Consider the following 26,084-nt stretch of genomic DNA (forward strand, 5'->3'; position numbering starts at 1 on the left):
ACATCAAACAACTCGTGCAGAACACAAACTTTAACCTGGGTGAGCGGAGCAATCGGCTTTGCAGCCAGAGACAAACAAGCTCGGACGAGCTATGGTTTGGTCTTGTATTAACCAGATCATGGAAGGTCGCAGCCCCTGGACCGGGGGCTGGGCCCGCGCCAGGCTGGGCGGTGGAGGCCTGCAGCGCTCCGGCCCGAAAGCTGCAGGCCAGGCAGGCTCAAGCCAGGCCTGTGGCCTCGGACTGGGGCCAGAAGTTGGCCGGGGCGTGGCCTGCTGAGTCGAGCCGACTAGGAGGATGGCGGGTTTCCAGCCTTCCGCCCGCCGAGAAGCAGCGGGAGAGGAGGGCCGCGAACCCGCCGGGCACCGCTGGTGCGGATCAGCCGGTTCGAATGGGCGGACCCCACACCCGGCCTGGGCTCGCGTCTGCTTTCTCACCGGCTCCAACAGACCTCTTTTCCCGGCCCCAGAAGGCTGCAACCAGACTGCTCCTCTGATTGGCCCGGGGGCCTCAATCCCTGACTCTGATTGGTCAATCATGCTCACGCCCTCTCCCCCCCGGGTTATACCATAAGGAGAGGGGGAGAGAATGTGTGTCGTTTAAACTTCTCTCCCAGAGCCCGTTGTGTCGCACGACACGAAAGGCCCTTGTCATATACCGTGTCACTGCACTATGACTGAGAGGCGGCAGAGCATGACCGAGGAGCAACCGAGGTCGAGGGCGGGCGGGGCGGGGCGGGAGCCCCCCTCCCGCGGAGTGGTACGCTCCGGGCGGGGTCACGCCGTCAAACCGCGCCGGGCCGACGCTGCGGGCCCCGCCGCGCACCCGCCGCGATGCTGCCTCCGCCGCGCCCGTTCCTCCTGCGTTGCTCCCGCCTGGCCGGTGCCTGGACCGGGGTTGGGTGAGTGCGTTCCGGGCCGGGTCGGCGCGGCGCCGGCCGCCGGCTCCCGAGAATGGCCGGGCCGCCCCGGCGCCGCAAGCTCAACCCTGCGGGACCTCGGGGCGCTGGCGTCCCCGGCGCGGCCTCGGGGCTGCGCTCCGCGCCGGGTCGCGGCCTCCCGTGCCCCACGCGGAGGGGACGCGCCCCGGACCCGCTTCCCGGACCCGCGTCCCGCGCTGGGACAGCGGCCGCCTCGGTGGGCTCAGCCCACTCTCACGGTGACAAGTGCCCGAAGGGCCCGGGCCGGGCGTCCCGACCCCGGCCGCACGGAGGCCCTGCGTCGGGGGGCTCCCGGGGGGTGGGCCTGCGGGAGGCGCGCGCGCACGGGGGTTTCTGCGGGCCTCAATTCGAGGTCCGGCGGCCCCTGTCCCCCCACCCCGAACCCCGCCCCGTCCAGCTTTGTTGGCCGCCCCTTGGCCCGCCCGTGGCGGCTTCTGAGTTAATCAGTGGCCCTCTCCCTGCCCCCATGGGATGGCGTGGGTGAGTTGCACCTCTGTACGTCCCCAGTGGGGAGGGATGGGGAGGAACCCGGGAAGAGAACGTGGAGGGGCTGGGGGGGTGAGCACCCCTCACCTAACCGAAATGGACCCACACAGACGGGGGCTCAGCATGCTTGCCGGCTGAGCCCCGTGTGAGGCTTCTTCCTGTACTCTGAGGTTCGTTCTTGCAAACCCCACGGAGAAGCCCCATCAGGTGGGATTCATCTTAGGAGTTCAGGGGTTTTCTGAGCTTATCTGTGCAGGGGTAGCCTAGGGGGAAAGGCACAGACATAGACCCTCGAAAAGGTGCTAGAAAGCCATCTTACGTTCTCAAAGCAAAGTCGGAAATAACATTTACCAAGCACAGCTGATAAGCGCCGGATTGACCCCATCTTGCAGCTGATAGACATCTAGTTGCAGCAGATACAGGGGTCTGCCCTATCCCCAGCGCTGCAGAGACTTAGTTACAGTGGGTCCCCTCCCGATTCCTGCTCTTGATTATGAGGCCTCCTGAGTGGAGGGGAGGGAGAGGTTCCCCAGGTGAAGTTACCTCTTCCAAATACAGTGTGCAGCTGGCCTCGGAGAAGCCCACCAGGCCTCCTCAGCCTGGCATCTTGAACTTGAGGGACAGGCTGCCTGTCCTTTGTTGGGCGGCTCCTCTATAGGATGCCCAGCAGCGTCCCTAACCCCTGCATCCTGGCAATAACAAAGGTGTTCAGATATTGGCTAGTTGTCATCTGTCACCCTCATTTGAGAGCTGGATTCTAAGAGTTTTGCTCACTTGTCCATTTATTTGACACGTCTGTCATGTACCATGTCTGAATGCATGGAGAAAATTTCACTTTAGGTGATAGTTCATTGTCCTAGGTGTAAAAACCATTTCTTTGAGGAACCTGTAGTAGTGTTTCCTTTTTTGCCTTCAATGCCAGGAATCTCAACCATTTTTTTTTATTTTTTAAAGAATGCTTGGTAATATGTCTTTTTTTTAAAAAATTGTTTAATATGTGTCCATTGTGAAGATATAGCCAGAGCAACAAAACTTATTTTAAAAAATCACCTATAATCTCAAGGAAATCCCAAGAAATAGCCTCTGTTGTCTATTTGATGACTATCTCCTTTTAACTTTTTCTTTTAAGCAACATAAAAATGGGTTGATCTGCCAGCATAGATTGAGCATCCCAAATCTGAAATACTTCAAAATTCAAAGCTTCTTGGGGGCTGACATGACATCACAAGAAGAAAATTCAACATCTGACCTCATGATAGGTGGTAGTGTGAATGCACTAAAAACACCTCTAGCAGCTCTGTGGCTCTGGGCAGGTTACTTAACCTCTCTGTGCTGTCTTATGTTGTCATGTGGAAAATAACAATGGCCACTTCACAGGGTAGTCATGGGTATTAAACGAGCTCAGTAAGTGCTGCTGCACTGTGAGAACTGCTTCCCTCCCCCCTCCCGCGCTCCCCCCAACCCCTGGCCCCCAAGTGGGCTGCCTGGTGTCAGCCCTGAGTGCAAACACTGAGGAACAACCAAAAGAGCTATGAAGGGCAGGGGCTGTGGCCCTCAGATCCCCGGCCCCTCCCCTCTCTAATTCATTGGCAGACTGAGCTTCTGCTGGGGACAGGGGACAGACACTTGGCCTTTCTGGGGACTCCAAAGTCCCCAGGCCTTTCCTAGCTGACCTGACAGTATAGACTGGGAAAGACCCCTGGGCAGAGTGGCAGTGCTAATGGACAGCCAAGCCAGTGTCCATCTCGGCCTCCCCCCAGCTGAGAAATGAGCTCCTAGCCACCACTTGTGGGGGGGGGGACATATTCCAGGTACTTTGGTTACAGACAGAGTCTCCTGAGAGAGGACGGCCTGGGTTCCTATCCTGACGGGTCACTTAACATGCTGTGACCGTGAGCCACGAATGAACAGAATGAATAGGGAGCATCGTTTCCGAAGCCCTGTTTACTCATCTGTAAAATGCAGGCCCTAGGAGCAGCTCCCTTGTACATCTGCGGGGTGCGTTCGTGAGGTGGTCCCCGGACCTGGTGGCTTGTCCAAGTACTACTCACTCAGTCCCCTCCTCACGGTGCTCCTTTGGGCAGTGGGGTTTGCTGCTTCCCCCAGCTCTGTGCCCCGCCCACCCGGGCCAGCACTTCGCACTTTCCCTGGCTGCCTGCTGGGCCTCTAATCACAGTGATAAGGAGGATTTGTCTTATCAGGTCCCAGATAGCAGGGAAGCAGGTGGCTCACCTGCCGAGCATTTCCTTTCTAGAGCTCTTCTCCTTGACCACCCCTGTCCCCAGCCACTGGGGACCTCAGGGACCTGCATTCAGCCTGGTGGTGTTGGAAGAACCCTGGTCTGCAAGTCCGGTCCTGGGGGCCTGGCACTGGCTCTGACACCATGTCTGCCTCCTAAGCTTGCTGAGCTTTTTCTCAGGTACTCCGTCCCGTGGGCCAGGCAGGCAGACCATGAGGCTGGGTGGGTGGTGGTGGACAGAGTGGACACAGGCCGCTGCATGGAGCTTTGGCCTGGTGGGAGCTCACCAGGTCAGTCAGCTCTGTAATGACAGTTGTCCCCAGCTGAGGCTGTGACCCTACAGGTACCCCATTCAGGCTGTGTGTGGCAGCCTGGTGAGGGCCTCAGAAAAGATGGGGTGGCCGGATTGTGGCAAATGGGCTATGGGGGAGGGAGTTTATGGTCTTGTAAGGACTCTGAAATTTTATTTTAGAGAGGTGAGAAGCGAGTAAATAGTTTTGAGCTGTCTCTTTTTGAGCAACGTCTTCATGTCATGTGTGGTGATGCATTGGTCAGCAGTGGGACGCACACACACGGTCCTGTGAGATTATGACGGAGCTGGGAACTGGAGTTGCCTGGCAGTGTTGTAAGCTGGGCTGATCACAGTGTGTGTAACACAGTCCTCAGGTCTGTGATGTAAGCTGCTGTTAACCCCCCCCCCCCAATCGCCACTGCCAGGGGACTGAGCAGAGCACATAGCCATGCTCAGCGCCTCACACCCCGTAGTGGTAACAAGCCACTGTGTGGTTACTGTGTTATACATTTTCTATCTTCTGCTATTCTCCTTCTAGTGTTTTCTTAATCTTTGTGTGTGTGTGTGTGTGTGTGTGTGTGTATGTGTATGCCAGTACTGGAGCTTAAACTCAAGGCCTGGGTGTTGTTCCTTAGCCTTTTTTGCTTGAGGTTGGTGCTCTACCACTTGAGCCACAGCTCCACTTGCAGCTTTTTAAATTGGAGATTAAAAAAATCTCATAGATTTGCTGGCTTTGAACTTCAATCCTCAGATCTCAGCCTCCTGAGTAGCTAGGATGACAGGTATGAGCCACTAGTGCTTGGCAAGGAAAGAGGGGGGGGGTGAGAAAGAAAGAAAGAAAGAAGGAAAAGAAAGAGAAAAGGAAGCAAGCAAGGAAGGAAGGAGACAGAGAAGAAGTTAGTTTAGCCAGGAGTGGTGGTATCTACCTGTTACCGCCCTGGCCACAGGGTGATGTGTCCCAGGCCATAGCTGTGGGGTCCCCACATAAGCAGAAAGGGTGTTCCAGAACTTGGAAGGTGGAGGCAGGGGGGGTCTTGAATTCAAGGCCCACCTGGGTAACATGATGTGACCTTGTCTCAAAAAGAAAAAGTTTATCATAAAGCAGCACGGCATAGGGCGCCAGCACCCCCCTCCCCTCCGTGGTGGTTACAGCCCCCTGCACGCAGAGGCCGCCCCAGTGATGTGGCACACCTAACCTGTTTCCCAGAATGCACCCTGCTTGTTACGTGTGGCGGGGCTGTGCAGTGGCTTAGGGATGGTGGCCTAGGGGCGGGCTGTTGCTTTAGCACCGCTGTCTGGGACCGGGCAGAGGGGGCTGCAGGATGCCTCTTTGCTTTCTCTTCTGCTTTTCCCCTCTAGGTTCCCAGCTCCCAGCACGCCTGCCATCTCCTAGTGCTCCACCCTTTGCAAGCACCCCTCCCCTCCAGTATCTGCAGGTGGGAGGGGCAGTGTCAGTCCCAGGCCCCAGCAGTGGGGTCCCCAGGAGAGCAGAATGTGTGAGGGGAATCTAGGTTGGGTTCAGATCCTGTCCTGCGTTTCCACTCCACAGCAGAGGACTGAAGCCTGCGCCAAGTCTGCACCCCAGAGCCAGGCGGGACATCAATGGGTGGGTGGTACTGACACTGTGGGTGGACTCTGTCCACTGATCTCCATCCGCCACGTGGATAAATGGGAGCTGGCTGCAGGAAGGAACAAATGAGGGGTGCAGGCCTGCCCAGAGGCCCGGTCTGGTGAATGATCACCTCCGCCTTCCTAAGCCCATGGGAGCCGTGCTCATGTTAAGACTAAATGGCCCGTGAGCCAGCGTTTTCCTGGGGTGCCTGGCTTATTTCTAGCTATAGTCAGCTGAGGCTGAACTTTGAACTAGTGTATTCTAGCTACACTCTGATGGTTGGACACACCTGGCCAAGGCTGGGAGACTTTGTAGGCTCAGAGAAAACCATGAGCTCATGTGATCCTGGGGTCACAGGGGCCCGCTCGTTAGAAGGCCACAGATTTGGGAACAGGGAAAGCAGAGCTGGGAAGTCAGTTGGAATCTAGTGTTCTCTCTATCCTCCCAGCATCCCCCTTCTCCCTCCCCCCGCCCACTGCCAGTGTGATGGCTCTGTGGGGGTCCCTGGGTATCTGCTTTCCTGGCCTGAGAGGGGAGAAAGGCCAGCGATCTGAAAGAGCGTCCCTGTCTGGCACACAGTGCTGTCCCAACAGGTTGAGGGGTCGCAGGCTGCGGTCCTGAGCACGCGTGCATGTGTGTCTGCTTTGGAGCCTGGCTTTTCCTGCCCACCACACACTAGCAGCCCCGCCCCACAGAGGGCCACAGTGGACTCAACTGCATGGTGTCCCACCTAGCCTAGAGCCCAACTGGAACCTTCCAGATTGTCCCAGGAGGCAGACACTTGCTTCCGCAGGCTCTCAGACTCAGGACCGCTTCTCTTCATTCTTCCTCAGGTGGAAGAAGGGAATGCTTTTCGGTCTTAGCTGTGTCAGACCTCTGGTGCCAGCATGCCAGGCCTCACCCTTTTACGAGGGACAGTGATTTGCCCAGGGTCACACAGCTGGCGGGAGGCAGGGCTGGATCACAGCACAGATCTGTCCCTGTCCACTCTTCCCACCGCAGCCAGGGGAAGGTGGGGCTGAGGAATTGGGCTCCTGGGGTGTCGGTGGAGGGGAAGCGGTCCCGCGCTCCCTTCCCACTCTGAGTCCTGCTCTGAGGTCTCACCGGCCTCAGGCTCCTGTGACTGCTCCTGTGCCTCCCGGCCATGGCGCCCACCCTGTCCTTTTCCTGGAATGCATTCTCCCTGAGGTCTGGCCTCGGCTTCCTTCCAGTGTCCATTGCTGGTCACCTCCTGCACAGCCCTCCTGCCACTGCCCTCCTTCAGTCCCCTCCTTGGACCCCTTGTGTAACTGTCCCATGTGTTTGTGGAGTCTGGAAAGTGGGGAGCGGGGGTGAGGGGCTCATGCAGTGATCTCGGGGCCTGTCTGCCCACTTGGTCCCCGCTTTGCACTTCTCTCCAGGCCTCGTGAGGGGCTCTGTGAGCCCCGACTCCTTTCTAGGAAGGTGAAACCCTTTTGGCCTAAGTTCTCCTGGTCCCCTTCTCCCATGGCCAGGCCCTGGTCCTATTGAGCACACGCAGGCTCAGGGAACGCCAGCGACGGCCTGCCCCAAGACCGCACTAAAATGAAGCACAGAGTCCTTATGTGGTCAGCAAATAAAACTGGGGTCACTGTGCCACCCACACTGTGCCCGGGACTGTCGCTGAGTTGGAGTGGGGGGTGTGGGGGGGCTGGCTGCTCCCACTGGAGAACAGCACCCCGCTTGGAACAAAGCCTGGCCTCCATCACCCGGCTCCAGTGCCCGGTCAGTGCCTGGTCAGGGCACTCAAATCCTGCAGAAGTTAAGTAAGCGGTTCCGGACCGACCCCCACCCCAGCCACCCTCCCTGTCCCTGGGAAGGGGCCTCAGTGGCCTTGCTCATTTGCACGCCCAGACCACCTGAAGTGCATTGGTGTCGCCATGAGAGTCTCAGAGGCTCACGCTGAGTGACGGGGGCCGGAGGAGCCCTCTGTGTGTGGAGTACACGTCAGCATCATTTTGCAGTTGTGCATGTAAACGACAGACCACTGTATGAGTTTGGTAGGATCGTTCTTGTGTGATAGCTGTAGAAGTCAGCTCCGAGCCGCAGGTCACATGCCCCAGGGGCCACAGTGGCAGAGGGAGCACTTGCGTCTTGGACCCTGGGCCCGTTTCTCTCTTGCAGGCCCTGTGGTTTCCTTCGGTTTCAGGCCTCTGAGCTAGCCTGGGACTCTGTAAGAGGCATGTGGTAGTGGTGGTTGCTGACCTGTCCTCTGCTCTGCCTTTGTGTCCAGGCTGCGGTGGAAGCATGCCTCCCCGCTGAAGGTGGCCAATGAGCCCATCTTGGCCTTCATGCCCGGCAGCCCTGAGCGAGACGCACTGCAGAAGGTAACTGGGGAATGGGTGGGCGCGGAGGGTGCAGGGGCAGCCCCTGCCCCCAGATACTGACCCTGCCCCAGCCCTGTGTGGAGACGCTGAGCAGGTACTGAGTACTAAGCCTGTAGAGGTCACTGCCCAGCTTTGAGCAGTCGTGAGAGTTTGCGCACATTTCACACGCAGGGCTTTGTCTTTGGCATAGGAAGAGCTGGCGACCCTGGCTCACCTTCCTGCATTGTGACCGGGGCTGAGGGGGGCATGCTCCCTCCCCTGGCCCTCCCCTGGGCAGTGCTGCTTACACTCCCCACCTCGGGGAGGGGGGCCAGAGTGCCCTCCCACCCACCCACACTCCTGTCCCTCCCTCCACAGGCCTTGAAGGACCTGAAGGGCCATACAGAAGCCATCCCGTGTGTGGTAGGGGACGAGGAGGTGTGGACATCGGACATCCGGTACCAGGTGTCGGTACGTCTGAGGTCTGAGAGCGGGCCAGCATCCCCACTTCCTCTCCCCCCCCCTCCCCTCCCTCCCATGGAGCCCTTGGACTGTGCCTCTGCTGCTCTGCTGGCCATGGCTCTCACAGGATTCTAAAGCCATGAACCTATGAAACTGCCCAACTGCAAGGACACCGTGTCCAGCCCCCAAGCCCTGTCTGTGCTGAGAAGGGCCAGGAGGGGCCCCACATCCGCCCTGGGGCTCATGGGGGGGTGGAGGCTGACGCAGAGGGCTGGGCCCCGCTTCCCTGCTTGGAGTTTGTCCATTCAGAGGCGGGCAGATACTTCAGGCAGACCAGGAATCTCCCAGGTCTAAATGGGGAGAGTAAAGCCTGGGTCCTTGGTGAGTGAAACCTCCGGTGGACCTATGCTGGACCTGGCTTGGAAGAACTTGTCCGTAATCCCCTGGTCTGACTCCCCATGCCAACTGAGGCAAGCACGCAGTGCTCACATCCTGTATCAGGGGACAGGCAGGGCAGGGGTGCAGTGCTGTACGAGGGCACAGGCGGGGCAGGGGCGCAGTGCTGTTCAGGGGACAGGCGGGGCAGGGGCGCAGTGCTGTTCTGGGCACAGGCAGGGCAGGGCGCGCTGTACGAGGGCACAGGCGGGGCAGGGGCGCAGTGCTGTTCAGGGCACAGGCGGGGCAGGGGCGCAGTGCTGTACGAGGGCACAGGCGGGGCAGGGGCGCAGTGCTGTTCAGGGCACAGGCAGGGCAGGGGCGCAGTGCTGTTCAGGGGACAGGCAGGGCAGGGGTGCAGTGCTGTTCAGGGCACAGGCGGGGCAGGGGCGCAGTGCTGTTCAGGGGACAGGCGGGGCAGGGGCGCAGTGCTGTTCAGGGCACAGGCAGGGCAGGGGCGCAGTGCTGTTCAGGGCACAGGCAGGGCAGGGGCGCAGTGCTGTTCAGGGCACAGGCGGGGCAGGGCGCAGTGCTGTTCAGGGGACAGGCAGGGCAGGGGCGTAGTGCCCACGTGAACCCACCTCTCTCTTCTTTTCAGCCCTTTAACCACAGACACAAGGTAGCCAAGTTCTGCTATGCAGACAAGGTGAGTCCGGTGACTTGGGTGGGGTTGTTTGCAGCTGGGCTGCCAGTTGTTCAAGTGATGGTACAGCTCAGTGGCTCCCGGCCCTGGGGGTGGACTGGGGCCGCTGGCACTGAGGGGGGTGGGGATGAGCTGGGGGCCGCTGGCACTGAGGGTGTCCCTGGACAGGTCTGTGACAAGTCGGGACATGCTCAGGTTAACTGATGCCAAGTGTGAGCTGCCTTGGTCAGGGTTGGGACATCTCCAGACATGCCCACTGTGATGGAGGAGAACTTGGCTTGGGGAAGAGAAAGATTCCGGAAGGCTGAGTCAGGGCAATTGGGGACAGAGATGGAAAGGCAAGCAGGGACTGGCACCCAGAAGCGCCTGTGGGCAGCTGAGTGGCCTGAGCAGGATCTGGGAGCTGATGTCATGTGGAGGGAGGGAGGGAGAGGGAGAATAGGAAAGAGGGAGGAAGGGAAGGAGGGAAACCTGGGGTATCTGCAGCAGGAGTGTCAGGGTGCAGAGATGCCCCCAAAGCCGGGGCCTGTTGAACCTGTGGATGGTAGATTCACAGGCCGATGGGCCCAAGAATAAGATAAGCCCTCGCCTGGACCATGAGCGAGGGGGCAAGTCCTCCTTACGCTGGTCAGCTGGCTAGGTCCTTGAGAACCCAGGCTGACAGCAGGACAGGCTCTGCGTGGGGAGCAGCCAGTGGTGGACGGGCATGCTGTCTGCAGCCGTGGGACCAGGCTGGGTGATGGTGGAGTGGCCTTCCCTCTCTCCTCCCTCTCCTTCCTCTGGGGCCCTTCCTGTGCTGGGGGCAGCCCTGACCTCTGCCTCTCCCTTCAGGCCTTGCTCAACAAAGCCATCCAGGCTGCCTTGGCTGCCAGGAAAGAGTGGGACCTGAAGCCCCTCGCAGACCGGGCCCAGATCTTCCTGAAGGCAGCCGATCTCCTGAGCGGGCCCCGCAGGGCTGAGGTCCTGGCCAAGACCATGTTGGGGCAGGTGAGGGGCTGAGGGCTGAGGGCCCAGGCTCAGTACTGGAAGATGTCCGGGTCCCATCACGCTCTGGGTGCTAGCGTTATTGGAGCCCTGGAGGTGTCCTCAGAGACAAGGCCTAGGAGCTAGGATTCAGGAATGGAAACTTCCAGAGGAGGCAGATTATAAACGGCCGGTCCCTCCCCTGCTCTGCCTCGCTCCACTCCATCAGGGCCTCTGTCACCTTTGACAGGCAGTTGCCCTGTGCCTGCACCCTGCCTCCTGGATCCCGCAGCTCCCACCGGCCTCGGGATGCTTTCTCTGGGGTTTCCATGAGGTCTTTTAGAATCCTAGGACATTTTTATTCCCCTCTCCTCCACCATTTTTAAAAAAATGTATGAGACCAGAACTTGAACTTGGCACCTGTTGCTTTCCCTCACTGGTTAGTGCTTTATCAATGGAACCACACTTCCAACCCTGGAAGTTCTTCGTTAATGGCGAGGAAAGGGTCAGTTTTGCCTTTTTTTTTGGTTGGTCGTGGGGCTTGAACTCTGGGCCTGGGCGCTGTCCCTCATCTCTTCAGCTCAAGGCTAGCACTCTACCACTTGAGCCACAGCGCCACTTTCAGTTTTCTGGTGGTTAATTGGAGAAAAGAGTCTCATAGACTTTCCTGCCCAGGCTGGCTTTGGAACCATGATCGTCAGATCTCAGTCTTCTTGTACTGAGTAGCTAAGATGACAGTCGTGAGCTACCGACGCTCAGCTAGTTTTGCTATTTTTAGAAGCTTAGTTTAGGGTGCCATCTCTGCCAATTGGGTCTGATGGTTGGCTCCTACCTGCTCCCCTGTGCCCAGGCCGGGAGTGCCCTCTGCTGTGTGGAGGTGGCCTCACAGCTGCACACCGCACACTGGCTGTTGTCTCTGGGTTTGGGTGCCGAGGTTTGCAGGCCAACTGTGGTCAGATTGAGTTCTCTCCTTATTTGGCTTGAAATTCTGGGGCTTCAGAAAGCAAGGTGCACATCTTAGCTTGGCTTCCTTGGCCCAATACTCCTAACTGTGCACCCGCCGGGGACCCCAGGTGGCCAGGAGGGCCCCTAGCAGTTAGAAGAGATCTCATCGTAGGGATTGAGGTTCAGGTGCCTGAGAACTGGGGTCCTTTCCAGCCCAGGCTCGAGGTCAGCCCACTGCAGGTTTCCCACCCCTTCTGGAGCCCAGCTCCGTGCTGCGATGGGGGAAGGGCTGACGGTGGCCGTCTTGCGGCTGAGCCACCTCCCCTGTGCTGCAGGCTAAGACAGTGATCCAGGCTGAGATAGACGCCGCCGCTGAGCTCATCGACTTCTTCCGATTCAATGCCAAGTTCGCCATGGAGCTGGAGGGGGAGCAGCCCATCAGCACACCGCCCAGCACCAACAGCATGGTGTACCGGGGGCTGGAGGTACCGGCTGGCAGGCGGTGAGGCCGTGGGGGTGCTGGAAATTGCCGGCCAGGCCTCATTGGCTCTTTCCTCCCCAGGGTTTTGTGGCCGCCATCTCACCCTTCAACTTCACCGCCATCGGTGGCAACCTGGCGGGGGCGCCGGCCTTGATGGTGAGGACCGTGGGACACTGGGAAGTGCAGTGGCGGGCAGCAGGGCTGGGATGAGCATTAGGCTCAGGTACCTGGTTCAAATCCTAGCGTTGTCTCTGTGGGAGGTCCAGACAGGCTCTGAGCTCTGAGGTGGGGTAGTGAGGACTCCATCCACCAGGCAGGTCTGGTGGCCGAGGACAGCAGGGCGGTGGCTCACCTGCAGCACCCACCGTGTGCCGCTGGAGGGTGAACCGTGGACTGGATGTGAACATGCAGGTCACGTGGCTCAGGGCTTGGGCCTCCCCCAGCACAGTTGGAGTGCAGTGGCCGCCCTCACCAGGCGCCCAGTCCAATGGATCACACGCACGCAGGCCGGCCCTCATACAGCCTGGGCAGGAGGAGGGCCAGGCCTCAGCCCTGACCAGCCAAGGTGGCCATTGCCCACGTGTGCAGCGTGGGTGCCGTGTGTCTGCATGCACGGATGGGCACCACCCTCCCTGGGTTCATGAACCGGGACGTGTGCCCGAGGGCCTGCGAGCCCTCGACTGGCCTTGCCCAGAGGGTGCACAGAGCATGGAGAATGGGGCACAGGCTCTCCAAGAAAGAGAGTCGGGGCTGAGGAGCGGAACCAGGGCCTCAGGGCGAGGGCTCTGGGTTCCTGTGGCGGGGGGCGGGGGGGGGGAGAGACAGTGATGGTGGTCCCTGGTGAGGAAAGTCCGCGCCATGGGCTGGGCCTGTGCGTGACGCTCACCCCCTCCTGCAGGGCAACGTGGTCCTGTGGAAGCCCAGTGACACCGCCATGCTGGCCAGCTACGCCGTCTACCGCGTGCTCCGCCAGGCTGGCCTGCCCCCAAACATCATCCAGTTTGTGCCGGCGGACGGCCCCGTGTTCGGGGACACCGTGACCAGCTCGGAGCACCTCGGTGGCATCAACTTCACAGGCAGTGTGCCGTGAGTCGCATGGGGATGGGCTGCCTGGGGGAGGAGGCGGGAAGAAGCTGGGGAGCGGGAATGCGCTCTGGGGTGCACTTGAGCCCTGTGGCTGGAGTTCTGGGGTTCCCCATGCACCCCCACAGACTCAGCGGGAGTTTCCTGATCCCGCTAAGACTGGCGTGAGCGAGAGGCAAGGCCAATGCCCCGCTCCCTGGCTGCCTTCCGGGGGATTTGGCCACAGACTCCCAGACCCCACAGAGGCGTCTGGACTTTATTCAGGATGCACTGGGGGCTGCAGAAGGCTTTAGCAGCAGGCAGCGGCCGATGCTGTGCACAGTGGCCCTGGCGTGGCCCCTGCCATGCCTGCCCTGGGCGCTCTGCCTGTGATGCCGCAGCCCGGTGTGGCGACGGTTCACGTAGAATGCAAACGCTACCCTCCCCGAACGCCTGGCCGCTCTGCCACTGGCCTGCGTTCCCTGTGGCCAGCGTTCCCTGTGGCCAGCCCGCTGGTCACCGGCAGTACTCTTGTCTGTCTCTGTGTCTCTGGCTCCACTCCGCCCCACCGCAGGCCCTGCCCACCCCACCATGCTCTGTCCCGGGTACTGACTGGTTAGTGCGTAGTAGCCAGGGGAGGGCGTGGCCTGGACCTGGTGGGACTCAGAGCAGCGCCTGTGTGGGGGCCAGGCGTGTCTGGGGGTCCACGGGAGCCAGCAGGCTCTGAGTGAAGGGCCATCGCTCACAAGGGTGGACACAGGGCGAGGGGCTTGGCTGAGGCTGGACAAGCCTCTGAGTGCAGTGCCCAAGGTGGCTGCCGGTCCCAGGAGCCTTTGCTTGGGTTGGGTGTAGTGTTCCTCCTTGCCCGGCCTGGCCTCGGGCTCTATGGGCCCCTTCCCTGCTCAGTGTTGGGGGGCGGTGCAGGGGGAGTGGGGAGACCTGCCAGTGTCAGAATTGCTGAGCAGGGCTGTTTCCCGAAAGGCCGGCTCTGCCAGCCGCGGGCGGCCCCTGGGGTCCCTGCCTGCGAGCGGCCCGCCTCCATTTGCCACGCTCTGATGAGCTGTGGGGCTTAAAGCTGGGAAAGTCATAAATTAGTATTAGGGACTGTGAAGCCGGCTCCGGGGTGATTAGCATTTTTATTGTTTTGTGGCGCTGAGGTTGGTCACAGTCCAAGCCTGGGAGGAGGCCTGGGGCGCCAGCTCTGCGGACCGTCCCTGCCCCTGGGCTCCAGCTTCTCGGACCATCTCCCTCCCCCGGAGCCTCCTCCTCTGGCCTCTAGGGCCCCAGCACTGGGCGGCGTGAGGTTTAGCATGTGTCCTTGACCCTCATCGGGGCTCACCGCAGAACAGCCCTGCTACACAGGCTTGTCCCTCAGTTCTTAGGTGAGGTGCAGAATTGGGACTCAGAGGGGTTAATAGATTAACCCAAGATCACACAGCCTCGGGTATCTACCAACGTCTCCATCCCAGCCCACCACCACTGAGTCCCTGCCCTCCCTCTGGCTTGTTGGCCCTGGAGCTTTTCAGCCCCTGCCTCTGGTAGGGCCAGTCCCCGTCCCGCAAGGGGGTGGCAGCCCCCATCCTCCACGGGCTACGCCTGGCTTCCTGACCCCCGCCCGATCCTCTGGTTCCAGGACCTTCAAACACCTGTGGAAGCAGGTTGCCCAGAACCTGGACAGGTTCCACACCTTCCCACGCCTGGCCGGAGGTAAGCCCCCTCCCCCCACCTCTTCCAGGTGTGAACGCAGATGTTGGGAAGGGGCTTGGGTGTGAAGAAATGAAGCGGGTTGGGGGGCTGCCGGGCTCTGTTTGTACCTCCTCACCGAGAGATGTCAAGTATCTGCTTCAAGCCCAGTAGATTCTTCTGCAGGAGTTCTCAGAGCCTTTAATGCTCTCTGATTAACCACTGCACACTCGTGGGAGATATCAGCCGTGCCGTGTTTTCCAAGGGGCCATAGGACCCCTTGTGTACAGGCCGCAAGAAGCAGGCGTCTGTGGAGCACGTCTTGGGGAAGTGTGGGGAAGGGCTGTGTGAGGCACAGCCACCAGCAGCCGGTTGGGCCCGTGGAGGGGTCCAGACCCCGTACCTAAGCCGGCTGGAACGCGGTTGGGGAGTCAGGAAGGAGGTCCGGAGGGGCCGGCGGTGCTATTTGGCTTCCAGACCCATCTTTGATGTGAACGGGAGCCTCTGCCGAGGTGGTGGTCCCTGTTCTTAGCGCCCCTCCTCCGGCCCCCTGACAAGAACAAGGCCTCTGATCCCAGGGCCTGGGCGCTGGAGCCCCAGCTCCACTCGGTACCCTGTCTTTCAAATGGGAAGAGTAATGCGATGACCTGGAGCTGGTGACTTCCAGTGTCTGCTCCCCACCCGGCCTCTTTTCCCACCTGTGGGTTGGGGGTGCAGTCGCCCCATCTCTGCCCCTCCAGTCTCTCCTGGTCAGGGTTTGGGGCTGGGTTTGGGGCCAGCAGGACCCCCCCAACCCTAGTCACGTCCTGAATCTTGCCGGCTCCCGTCCCCTGTAGAGTGTGGCGGGAAGAACTTCCACCTGGTGCACCGATCTGCGGATGTGGACAGCGTGGTGAGCGCGACCCTGCGCTCGGCCTTCGAGTATGGTGGCCAGAAGTGCTCGGCCTGCTCCCGCCTCTACGTGCCCGCCTCCCTGTGGCCGCAGATCAAAGGGCGGCTGCTGGAGGAGCTTCGCGGGATCAAAGTGGGCGATGTGAGCTGCGGCTGCCGCCCAGCGGGAGGCTCTGTGCGCTAGCTCCCCCTGCTCTGCAGGGGGGGCACAGGGAGGGAGCCCCCTTGTCTCACCCTCCCCCCCTTCCCCTCCCTTCCAGCCGGCAGAGGACTTCGGAACCTTCTTCTCTGCAGTGATTGACGCCAAGGTGTGGAACCAGGGCCTAGGGGCCAGCGGGGAGCAGGGAGGGTCTCGGGGGTCTCTGGCTTGGGGTCTCCCAGCGCTGCTGCAGCCTTGGAAAGGGCTCCCTGGAGCTCCAGCCCGCCCCTTCTTCCCTCAGCGCTGGGGGCTGCACCCCGGCCTGTCTGTGACACCCCCTTCCCCACCCCCAGTCCTTTGCCCGCATCAAGAAGTGGCTGGCGCACGCCCGCTCCTCGCCCAACCTCACCGTCCTGGCGGGGGGCGCGTGCAACGACTCTGTGGGCTACTTCGTGGAGCCCTGCGTCGTGGAGAGCAAGGACCCGCAGGACCCCATCATGAAGGAGGTGAGGGGGGGGGGGTGGAACCTTACCAGGCGGAGACCCTGGCCTGGCCTGGGGAGCAGGGCTGAGGTTCTGGGAGGCCAAGGAGCCCTGAGGAAAGAGAGCCCTCCTCAGGTACTGGTGCCAGCTGCACAGGAGCCTCTCGATTCCCAGCCCTGGCCCCTTGTACAGACCAGAAAATTCTGGGATGTTCTGTGGGATGAGAGTGATATGGCCAGGCACACTGCTGTCCTGAGGGAACCAGGAAGCAGCCCTGGCCCTCTGCGCGGGCCCAGGGTGGCTGCTGGGGGGCAGGGAGGGGTCTGGGGAGGACCTGACCCAGCCTCTCCCCCAGGAGATCTTCGGGCCTGTGCTGACCGTGTACGTCTACCCCGATGACAAGTTCAGGGAGACCCTGCAGCTGGTCGACAGCACCACCAGCTATGGCCTCACGGGGGCAGTGTTTGCCCAGGATAAGTGAGTGGCCGCAGCCCTGGAGCCTTGGTCCTGCTGTCCTGTCCCTGCCCGCTCTCCTTCCCCTGTCCCCTCTGCCTGCTCTCCCTCCCTTCCCCTGTTCCCTATGTGATGGGCAGGCAAGTAGCATAGGCATCTCGGCTCTTTGGTACAAATACAGACGTTGGGCCCCCTGGAGCCCACATTGCCTGAGTCTCTAGAGCGCAGGCATGGAGCGTTTGTGGCTGGCGTCCTGGGCCCGACGGGGCCTGATGCAGAGCAGAAGTGGGGTGTGCAGGCCAGGGAGAGGCGGGCCTGCTGGATGCCACCGCGTAGCCCTGGAAGTCCTCTGTCCTCTGTGGCACGGGAGCCACTGTGTCTGAGGGACAAAGAGGAAGTGGTGGGATTCGAACCCAGGAAGAAGGGTTCTGCGGGTCGTTCTGGCCAAGCCAGTCTGCTGGCTCAGTCAGCCTCCTGTGGGGAACAGGGCTTTCCCCCTTCCCAGAGGATGCTGAGGCTCAGAGGCCATGTTGCATGGCCAGCAGCCTGCCCAGGTGCAGCCTCAAGCTGAGCTGGAAAGCCAGGAAGGGCAGTGGGGTAGAGGCTGGATCTGGGCCCCAGTGCTGGAGGGGCAGAGGGGCTGGGGACGCTCTGATCACTGCCCTACCTCCTAGGGATGTTGTCCAGGAGGCTAGAACTGTGCTGAGGAACGCTGCCGGAAACTTCTACGTCAACGACAAGTCCACTGGCGCAGTAGTGGGCCAGCAGCCCTTTGGGGGGTCCCGGGCCTCTGGTGAGTGGGTCCCCCTTCCCAGTGGAGATACCCTAGACTTTTAGCATCAGCGCTGCTGGAGGAGTGGGACCTTAGCGCATGGATCTTTTTGAGGAAGTGAGGAGCTGACTCTTCTCCCATTATACAGACGAGGGCGTGACCTCCTCATTCATGAGGGCGTGGAGGTGTGTGTGTGTGTGTAGATTGTGGCCCAGCACCCACACTTCCTAGCTGAACATCACATATGTATGGTGCCTTCCACTTCAGGAATGGGGAAACTGAGGCTAAGAGGAGCCACTGCTCTCTGTGTCAGGGCCAGGGCTGAAGCCCAGGAAGCAGACTCCACAGTAGTCAGACCTCTGCTCATCTCAGCGGTGACGCTAATCTGCAGGGACACAGACCCCGTCAGGGCTTGGCTAATACCCAGTGTCTACCCAGTGGGGTGGGGAACTCTGTCTCCTTTGGAGGAAACTCCATATTGTTCCACGTTTGCTGAGTGTGCAAACAAACCCTAGCAACAGTGCACCACCATTTCCTTGCAGGCCCTGGTGAATAACAGCCATTTCTGCTGGAATGGGATGATACCTTGTGGTGGTCTTGATTTGTATTTCCCTGATGATTAATGACATCGGACCTGTGTTCATAGAGTTGTTAGGCTTTTCCTTTTGAGGAATGTCTATTTAAATCCATTGCCCATTTTAAATGCTGGTTTTATTATTTACTTTTTGCTCTTGAGAGTGTTTTGCGTTTCTTATAGATTCTGGATGTTAGTTCTCTGTCAGATGGGTAGTTTGCAAAGATTTTTCTCTCATTCTGTAGGCCGTGTGTGTCATCTGGTGATTGGTTTCTTTGTAGTGCAGAAGCTTTTATAGTTTGATATCTTTGCATTTGCCTTGTTTTGTCCAAAAGAAATCCTCATTCATTCCAATGTCTTGAGTTATTTTCTTCATGTTTTCTTAGTGGTGTAGGGCACCTTTCATTTCCCCTGCATTTTTGTTTGTAGCTGTGGGTCTTTCATTGGTGTTTGCAACTGATGAGAAATGTCCAGCTTCATTCTTTCACTGGATACACAATTTCCCCAGTACTGCTTATTGGAAAGATTGATTTCCAATGTTTAGAACACAGGATGTTCTTAACATTCTTGAAAAAAAAAAGTGTTGGTTGTAGATCTGTGGGTTTACTTTTGGGTTCTGTCCTGTCTCATTTATCTGGATCAGTTTTATGCTAATATTCTGTTTTGATGACAACTTTATGTTTCAGAGTCAGGTAATTATAATGCCTTACACCTACCCATCTAGTCAAGATTGCTTTGGCTATTTCTTTTCCTTTTTTTGTGGTTCCATATAAATTTTAGGACATTTATTCTAGTTCTGTGAATAACATCATTGGCATTCTGATAGAGATTGTATTGGATCTATACATTGCTCTGGATAATAATAATAATGGACATTTCACAATATTGGTTGTTTTGGTCCATAGAAATCTTTCCTTTTGTGTGACCCCTTCAGTTTCTTCAGCAATAGTTCTCAGCTTTCATTGTTGAAATTTTGGTTAAATCTCCACCATTAATTTATTTCTAGGTATCTTAGGACTTTTGGTTGTTATTATAAATAAGGTTACTTTTTAAAAATTCTATTTCAGAAAATTCACTATTGGTGTAGAGCAGTGCCACTAACTTTTATATGCTGCTTTTGTATCTTGCAACTTGGCTAAATTTGCTCATTTGCTCTAAGGGTTGTTTTGTGGAGTCTTTGGAGTTTTCTCTATATGAGATCCTGTCATCTGCAAACAGTAACAGCCTGACTTCCACTTTTCTGCTCTGAGTGTCCTCTATCACTCTGTCTTGCCTGATTGCTTGCCTGGGACTTGCAGCAGTGCATTGAACAAGTGTCAGAAGTGGGCACCTTGTTCTGTTGCTGGCCCCAGAGAAAAGTTCCTCATGCTACCCATTCTATACCATGTTGGCTGTTGGCTTGTTGTAAATGACCTATGTTATGTTGAGCTGTGTTCCTTTCATATTTGTTTTTAGTCATGAAGGTTGTATTGAATTTTATCAAATGCCTTTTATGCACCTGTTGAAATGATTATGTGGTTCTGGTCCTTCATTCTGTTGATGTAGTGTTTCATGTTTGTGTGTGTGTGTGTGTGTGTGTGTGTGTGTGTGAGAGAGAGAGAGAGAGAGAGAGAGAGAGAGAGTTATTGTTGAGCCATCCTTGCATTCCTGGAGTGAATTCCTCTTTCTGGTTGACTCAGCTACTATTGTCTTGAACCCTTTTGTATCTGTGCTTGCCTGTGACATTGGTCTACAAATTCCTTTCTGCTACTGCTGTGGTACAGTGCTTGACTTCAGGTATCAGTGGGAGGCTGGCCTCAGAGAATGTGTTCACAAGTCTTTTCATTATCCAGGGTAATTGAAGAAGAATCTGTATTCATTCTTTAAATCCTAAAGAATTCAGCTGTTTGGCTCTGGGCTTTTCTTTGATGAGAGACAGTATCTGATTTGATTTTATTACTTGTTACTGGTCTCATGAGGTTTTTCCATGGCATAATGATTCAATCTTGGTTAGGTGAGTGTCTTTGTATTTTTTCTGGTGTCAGTTTGTCTTGTTTACAAGTCTGACTTTATTTACCTCATCCCCCTTTTGTTCTTAGTCTGAGGGTTTGTCAGTTTTATCTTTTGAAGACTACACTCTTTCCTTTGTTGGTATTTTATATATGTTTTAGTGTATTTCACTTATTTCTACTCCGATCTTTGTTATTTCTTCCTTTCTACTAATTTTGGGTTTGGTTCTTGTTTTCCTACTGCCTTGAACTACAGTGGTGGGTTTTTCATTTGAGACATTCTCATGGTCTTTGATGTGGTGTTGATTTCTATAAAATCCCCTTTTAGGACTGCTTTTGTTGTCTGTAGGTTTTGGTGTGTTCTGTGTCTATTCTCGTTTGTTTAGAGAAATGTTTCAGTTTCTTGCTTGCTTTTTCCCCCTCTATCCATTTGGTGTTCAGGAGTGAGTCATGTGATTTCTGTCTGTAGCTTTAACTTGTGATTGATTTCTACTTCAATTGCGGCATGGCCAGAACAGAGATAAGCAGTGTGATTTTGGTGTTGTTGTCGCTGCTGCTGCTGCTGTTTTAATTTGTTTTGAGCTGCTGGTGTGGCTCAGAGGTAGAGTACCTTCTTAGCAAAGCTTAAGGCTCAGTGTCCAAACCCAAGTACCGGGAAAAGATGTAAGCACGTGAATAATTAAATAGAATGGAGCTCAGATCAGATCATAAGTCCCTGGGTTTGATCCCCAGCAACAACACTTTTTGCATTGGGGAGGGGCGGGTGAGGGGGAGGCTTGTTTTGTCCCTAACATACAATCTATACTAGAGACCCTTCTGTGTGTTTGTGAGAAGGTGTGATGGAATGTTCTTTCTGTAGGTTTGCATTTGGTCCATTTGGTGTAGGACACAGTTTAATTCTAATGTTTTCCAGTTCTCTGTCTGGATGATCCATCCATTACTGGAGTCTGTTCTTTATTTCTATAGATGTTTGCTTTGTATATTTGAGTGCCCTAGTATTGTTCACATGTGCACACACACACACACACACATATTTAGAGTTAATGTTTCCTTTTGCTGACTTGATCCCTTTATCACTATATAAAGACTTTCTGATCTCATTTGACTGCTTTGTTTTGAGTTTCATATCAGTGTAGCTACTCCAGCTTCCTTTGGATTCTACTCATGTGGAATATCTCTGTGTGTGTGCTGGTAGTGGGACTTGAACTCAGGGCCTCATGCTCTCAATCGTTTTTTTGCTCACAGCTGGTGCTCTACCATGCTTCTGGTTCCTACGTAGAATATCTTCACTTTCAGTCCGTGTAAAGTGAGTTTCTTGAAAGCAACATATGATTAGGTCTTGGTTACTTCTCCTGCTTCAGTTGCTCTATGTTTACTGGGAGAATTTAATCCATTTACATTCAAGATAATTGTCTGTAGATAGACTGGAAACTGGAAACCATAGAAACTATGACCATTTTGTAACTGGCTTTCTAGTTTTATTGAAGTTCCTCTTTTGTTCTCCTCCTCCTCCTCTCCTTCTCGTCCTCTTCCTCCCCCTATTTCTCCTCCCTCCCATTCGTCTCTCTTTTCTATCCATCCTCTCTTCCTGTCCATCCTCTCCTTCCTTCCCTTCTCCTTTCATTTCTGTTATCCAAGAGAAGGTCTCACTGTGTGTAACCAGTCTACCTTCAAATGCTTGATCCTCCTGCCTCCGCCTGCCAAGTGTGAGGTGGCAGGGATGTGACATTATGCCCAGCCACATGCTTTCTTCTCCTTCATTAGCGTCTCTTTCTTTCATCGGTCTTTTCACCTTTCCTTTTACTTTCTTTTCTTTTCATTTTAGAACTGGGATGGAATCCAGGACCCCATGCATATGAGGCAAGCTCTCTGCCCCCAAGCCTAGACTCCTTTTCGTGTTTCTTGTAGGATGTGTAGGATGTGTCTGGTGGCAATGTTCCTGGCAGACATGTTTCCTTCTGCGCTGTGAGCATCAGTTGCCACTCCCCCAGCCTGTACAGCCTCTGAGCAGCCTGCTGGCTGGCTGCTGGCTGGCAGATCGGGCACCCCTCTGTGTTGTTTTCTTTTGCAGCCCTGAGAACCCCTTGTCTCACCTTTGAGCACTTGGTTGTAATGTGTCTTGGGCTAGACTTGGGTGAGTGATCACTGACTGGCCACTCGATCTGCCCTGTGTGGAAGTTTCAGACTCTAGGTGTGGGGAAGGTTTTCTCTTTTGGCCCTGTGGATGTTCTCAAGTCCTCTGGGGACTCTAAGGCCTTGTTCAGGGTATTTTGAAGGGTGTAGATGAAGATGGACACAGAACGAAGTGTGGGAGGTTCCCAAGCACAGGATTTCTGTCCCTGCATCTGGGTTAATAATCTGCCTGGAAGTGCTGAGACCCCAGTCCCTTGGAGGACGTGGGAGGCTCCATGGTGAAGGCACTGCTGGTCAAATCATCTGGCCATGGTGATCATTCAGCCACCAGCCCTACTGCCCAGTGGACCTCCTCCAGCTCCTCTAACCACCTGGGTGGTTTCCCTGGCAACCAGCCCCCATCTAAGTGTGGCTCATTAGTGTACGTTAGCATAAATTCCAAGGGCTTCCGGAGCTTGCAGAGGAGACAGACTCCTTCCTAACTGCAGCTCAGCGTCCCCGCAGGTCTGATTTCACGTCCACCCCTCATGGCTTCCCACCTCCGTGGCGGGACAGCCCTTCTGCTCAGAGCCATGGCATCTCCCAAAACAAACAGAACCATCTTTTCCACAGGAACCAATGACAAGCCAGGGGGCCCCCACTACCTCCTGCGCTGGACATCACCCCAGGTCATCAAGGAGACCCATGAGCCCCTGGGGGACTGGCGCTACTCATACATGCAGTGAGCCTCGCCAGGCACGTCCACCACCTGCTGCTGTCCGTCCAGACCGATGGCCTCACCACACGGAACCCCCCCCCCCACGCTTGCTCGTCACACGCAGCCCCTCGTGGAGTTTGTTACACATCCTGCCACCAGCTCCTGTTCAGGATGGGTTTGAGGCCATGCTGGGTGGAACGGGGCCACTCATTCTCCCCTTCCGCCACCGTGGTGCCCGGCCCTTCCCCACCTGTCTCCTTCCCTCACCTACACTGGGCCCAGTGGTTCTGGGACCTGGGAGTGGGGAGGGACCGTCCTCAGGACCCTGCCGGGCCTCAGCAGCCCACAGAGGCCCCTCTGGGTGTCCCCAGTGAGGTGTGACCCTGTGCTGCAGGACACAGGTGGCGTCAGCCGGCCTGCCCACCCACCGCTGGGCAGAGCCCTCCCAGCCAAGGGTGCCCCGCCAGCCATATGCCTTAGACCCACGTGCCTTCCCACAGGGGGCCTGCCCTCCTCCAGAGCCCTGCCATGCCCCACTGCCTGCCCAGGGTGCCACTGGGCTGTCCTTCCTTGCCGCCTGAGACTCTGGAAAGCTCTGGGGGACGCCATCCTGTTGGAATTGCCTCTTAGCTCTTCGGGCCCCGCCTCCCAGAGCCCATCCCAGGACTTCAGCCTGGGCTTCCCCTCTGCTCTAGACTGACGCATGGCCAGTGCGGTCCTCCCTGCCCAGCACCGACCAGTCCTTCAGCGGTTTTTTTCTTTGGATATGGCCGGTCCAGTGGTGCCCAGGGACTAGCTCCTCCCGCCTGGCTTCTGGATGGTCAGGGGTCTCCACAGCGTGACCTTTGAGGGTGGTTTTTAGGGGACTGAGAATTCTGGGCTCCCCTCAAGGACAAATGCATGGGGCCTCCGCAGAGCTGTTGTGCCTTCCTCCCATGTCCCCACTTCTCACCGTAGCCCACAGTTGGGCAGGGCCAGTGTTGCCTGGGCCTGCACAGGCTGGGCTTCCTTCTGCCCTGGGGGGCTGGGGGGCTGGGGTGCAGGCTAGAGGTGCCGGTACTACTGACTGTACACTGTGAGGTGGCAGTGGGGGACGCCCAGTGCCACCCAATAAAAGGTCTATCACTTGATTCAAGCCGTGGTCTTCCTAGAGGAGAGAGGTGGGGCGGGGTGGGGCTGCTGGCTGCATTCCCTCCAGGCCTGCCTGATAGCTTTGCCCCTGTGTTGTCAGTTGGTGGGCACAGTGCCCTCTGCAGGATGGGAAAGGGGTTGCACCCGGGGAAGTGGCAGACCCCCCCCCCCCCCCCACCCCGGCCAGGGAGCCAAATGTCAGGTCATCTTAGAGCTCTGTCTTATCATTTATAAACGAGAACAATTCCTGCACATGTGCACGCACACAGCAAAGTGAGTTAATATTGCTCATTTACCCATTGTAATAGCCCTTATCACATTAATTGTGTGTTCGTTCGGCTGGACTCCAGTGCCCTGGTATTTGCTCAAACATTCTAGACCATTCTAAGGTGGTGAAGGCTTGAATAGGAAGAATGAGCTCCCTTGTGTAGGAAGGTGTGTCTGTATGTCTGTGTGTCTGGGAAACGGAACCCCAGACTTCACATATGCGAGGCAAGCACTCTGCCGTGAGCACACCCTCAGCCTTCATGCAGGCCTGCTGGTGACTGAGGGCTGCTGTTCTGTATCTGTGGCAGGGCTAATGGAAGCCGGGGAGTAGGTAACCCAAGATCGCACAGCTAGTTAAGTAGGAAGGTGTTTTGTTTTGTCGGTCGTGGGGCTTGAACTCTGGGCCTAGGCGCTGTCCCTCAGCTCTTCAGCTCAAGGTGAGTGCTCTACCACTTTAGTCACAGCTCCACTTCTGGTTTTCTGGTGGTTAATTGGAGATAAGAGTCTCACAGACTTTTCTGCCCGGGCTGGCTCTGGACCGCAATCCTCAGATCTCAGGCTCAGAGTAGCAAGGGTGACGGCGTGAGCCCCGGTGCCCAGCTCTAGGAAGGTGGGTTTCAACCTTGGTCTGAGTGCTGCAGGCTGTGCCCCTTTGCTCTCTGCTGCCAGGACCCTGACCTCAAGTCCCTCTGCCCCTACCATTTAACTGTGGACACTTCTGCTTCAAAGCTGTCTGTCTCTGTTCCTTCTGCCACCCCCTAGACACCAGAGTGTCCCCTGTCCTGCTGAGCACCTGAGACATCTTTGCATAGTCACCAGAGCCAAGTCCCTGTGCCTGAAATGCCCATGGAGCCCCTTCATTTTCCTGCTGTGGGCAGGGACACAGACACAGCCTTGGGCCTAGAACTTGGACCATTTGCGTGTGGCCGGACGTCCCTGCTGCCGCTGGACCTGGGCTGTCAAGTCAAGCATGCTCTCTAAGGAAATGAGGGGGTCACTAGGCAACTGGAGCTTCAGTGGAGGTCAGGGCAGAGGTCGGAGGACCCAGCTGGACAAACTCACCTTCATATATATATATATATGATCATACTGCTTGCATTAGCTCACCCGCTCCTGTATCTGCCTGGAGGCCTGCCTAGACTTGGGCACAGGCACTGTGCATGCCACACTGTGTGCATACACACTGTGTATCCAGTGAGACCCATTTCACAGAGGGGGACAGGGAGGCCCTGCAGGGTTGACTAGGCCACCCCTAGGTGTTCATGGAGCCAGTGGCTATGGTCTTCTTAGGTGCCACTCCAGATGGATCCTGCAGGGACCCCAGTCCACAGGAGCCTCGTGACTGTGGCTTGGGGCTCAAGAAGCAGGAAAGACTGGGCTGGCGAGGGAGGATGAGGGAGCAGGGCCTGGCTGGGGGACCAGGATCTAGGCGAGGACTGCACCCTGGCTCTCAGCTGCCAGCAGGGAGCAGGGGGGGGGAGGGGAGGGGGAGGGGATGGAGAACTGGGCCTCGGAGATTGGGCAGTCAGCCTGGGGCTGACGGAGAATTCAGGAAGGAGGTGGTGAGGGTCTGAGCTTGGGATGTAGCTTATCTAGCATCCTTCAGGATAATGTCAGGACATTTTTTTTGGGCCTGAACTCTGGGCCTGGGCACTGTCCCTCAGCTCTTCAGCTCAAGGCTAGCGCTCTACCACTTGAGCCACAGTGCCACTTCCGGCTTTTGTTTTTTTTTTTTTTTTTGCTTATGTGGTGCTGAGGAATCGAACCCAGGGCCTCATGCATTGCAAGGCAAGCGCTCTACCACTGAGCCACCTTCCCAGCCCCATGTCAAGACATGTTATGACAGAGGAAGGTATTTCATGCCAGCCAGGGAGCTGGAGGTAACCCTGTTCGTGGGACAATTGAAACTTTTTCTATTATTATTTTGGCTCTGGTACGAGAGCTTGAACTCAGGGCCTCTTGTTCTCACTTGGCTTTTTTTTTTTTTTTAAA

General features: G+C 56.8%; 1 protein-coding gene across 1 annotated transcript; it reads left to right on the top strand.

Annotated features, from left to right (window-relative positions):
- The first annotated feature begins 803 nt into the window (after positions 1-803).
- On the top strand, positions 804-23,824 carry Aldh4a1 (aldehyde dehydrogenase 4 family, member A1). Its single transcript, XM_013034500.1, has 15 exons — positions 804-899; positions 7,819-7,912; positions 8,270-8,362; positions 9,387-9,434; positions 10,263-10,418; positions 11,675-11,824; positions 11,902-11,976; positions 12,719-12,906; positions 14,516-14,589; positions 15,402-15,598; positions 15,717-15,764; positions 15,949-16,101; positions 16,433-16,554; positions 17,205-17,323; positions 22,610-23,824. Exons 1-15 carry the CDS (start codon positions 832-834, stop codon positions 22,720-22,722), a joined length of 1,698 nt encoding a protein of 565 aa, XP_012889954.1. The 5' UTR covers positions 804-831; the 3' UTR covers positions 22,723-23,824.
- Positions 23,825-26,084: the final 2,260 nt, after the last annotated feature.

The sequence above is a fragment of the Dipodomys ordii genome, unplaced genomic scaffold (genome assembly GCF_000151885.1).
Source record: "Dipodomys ordii isolate 6190 unplaced genomic scaffold, Dord_2.0 Scaffold6, whole genome shotgun sequence".
Taxonomy (NCBI): domain Eukaryota; kingdom Metazoa; phylum Chordata; class Mammalia; order Rodentia; family Heteromyidae; genus Dipodomys; species Dipodomys ordii.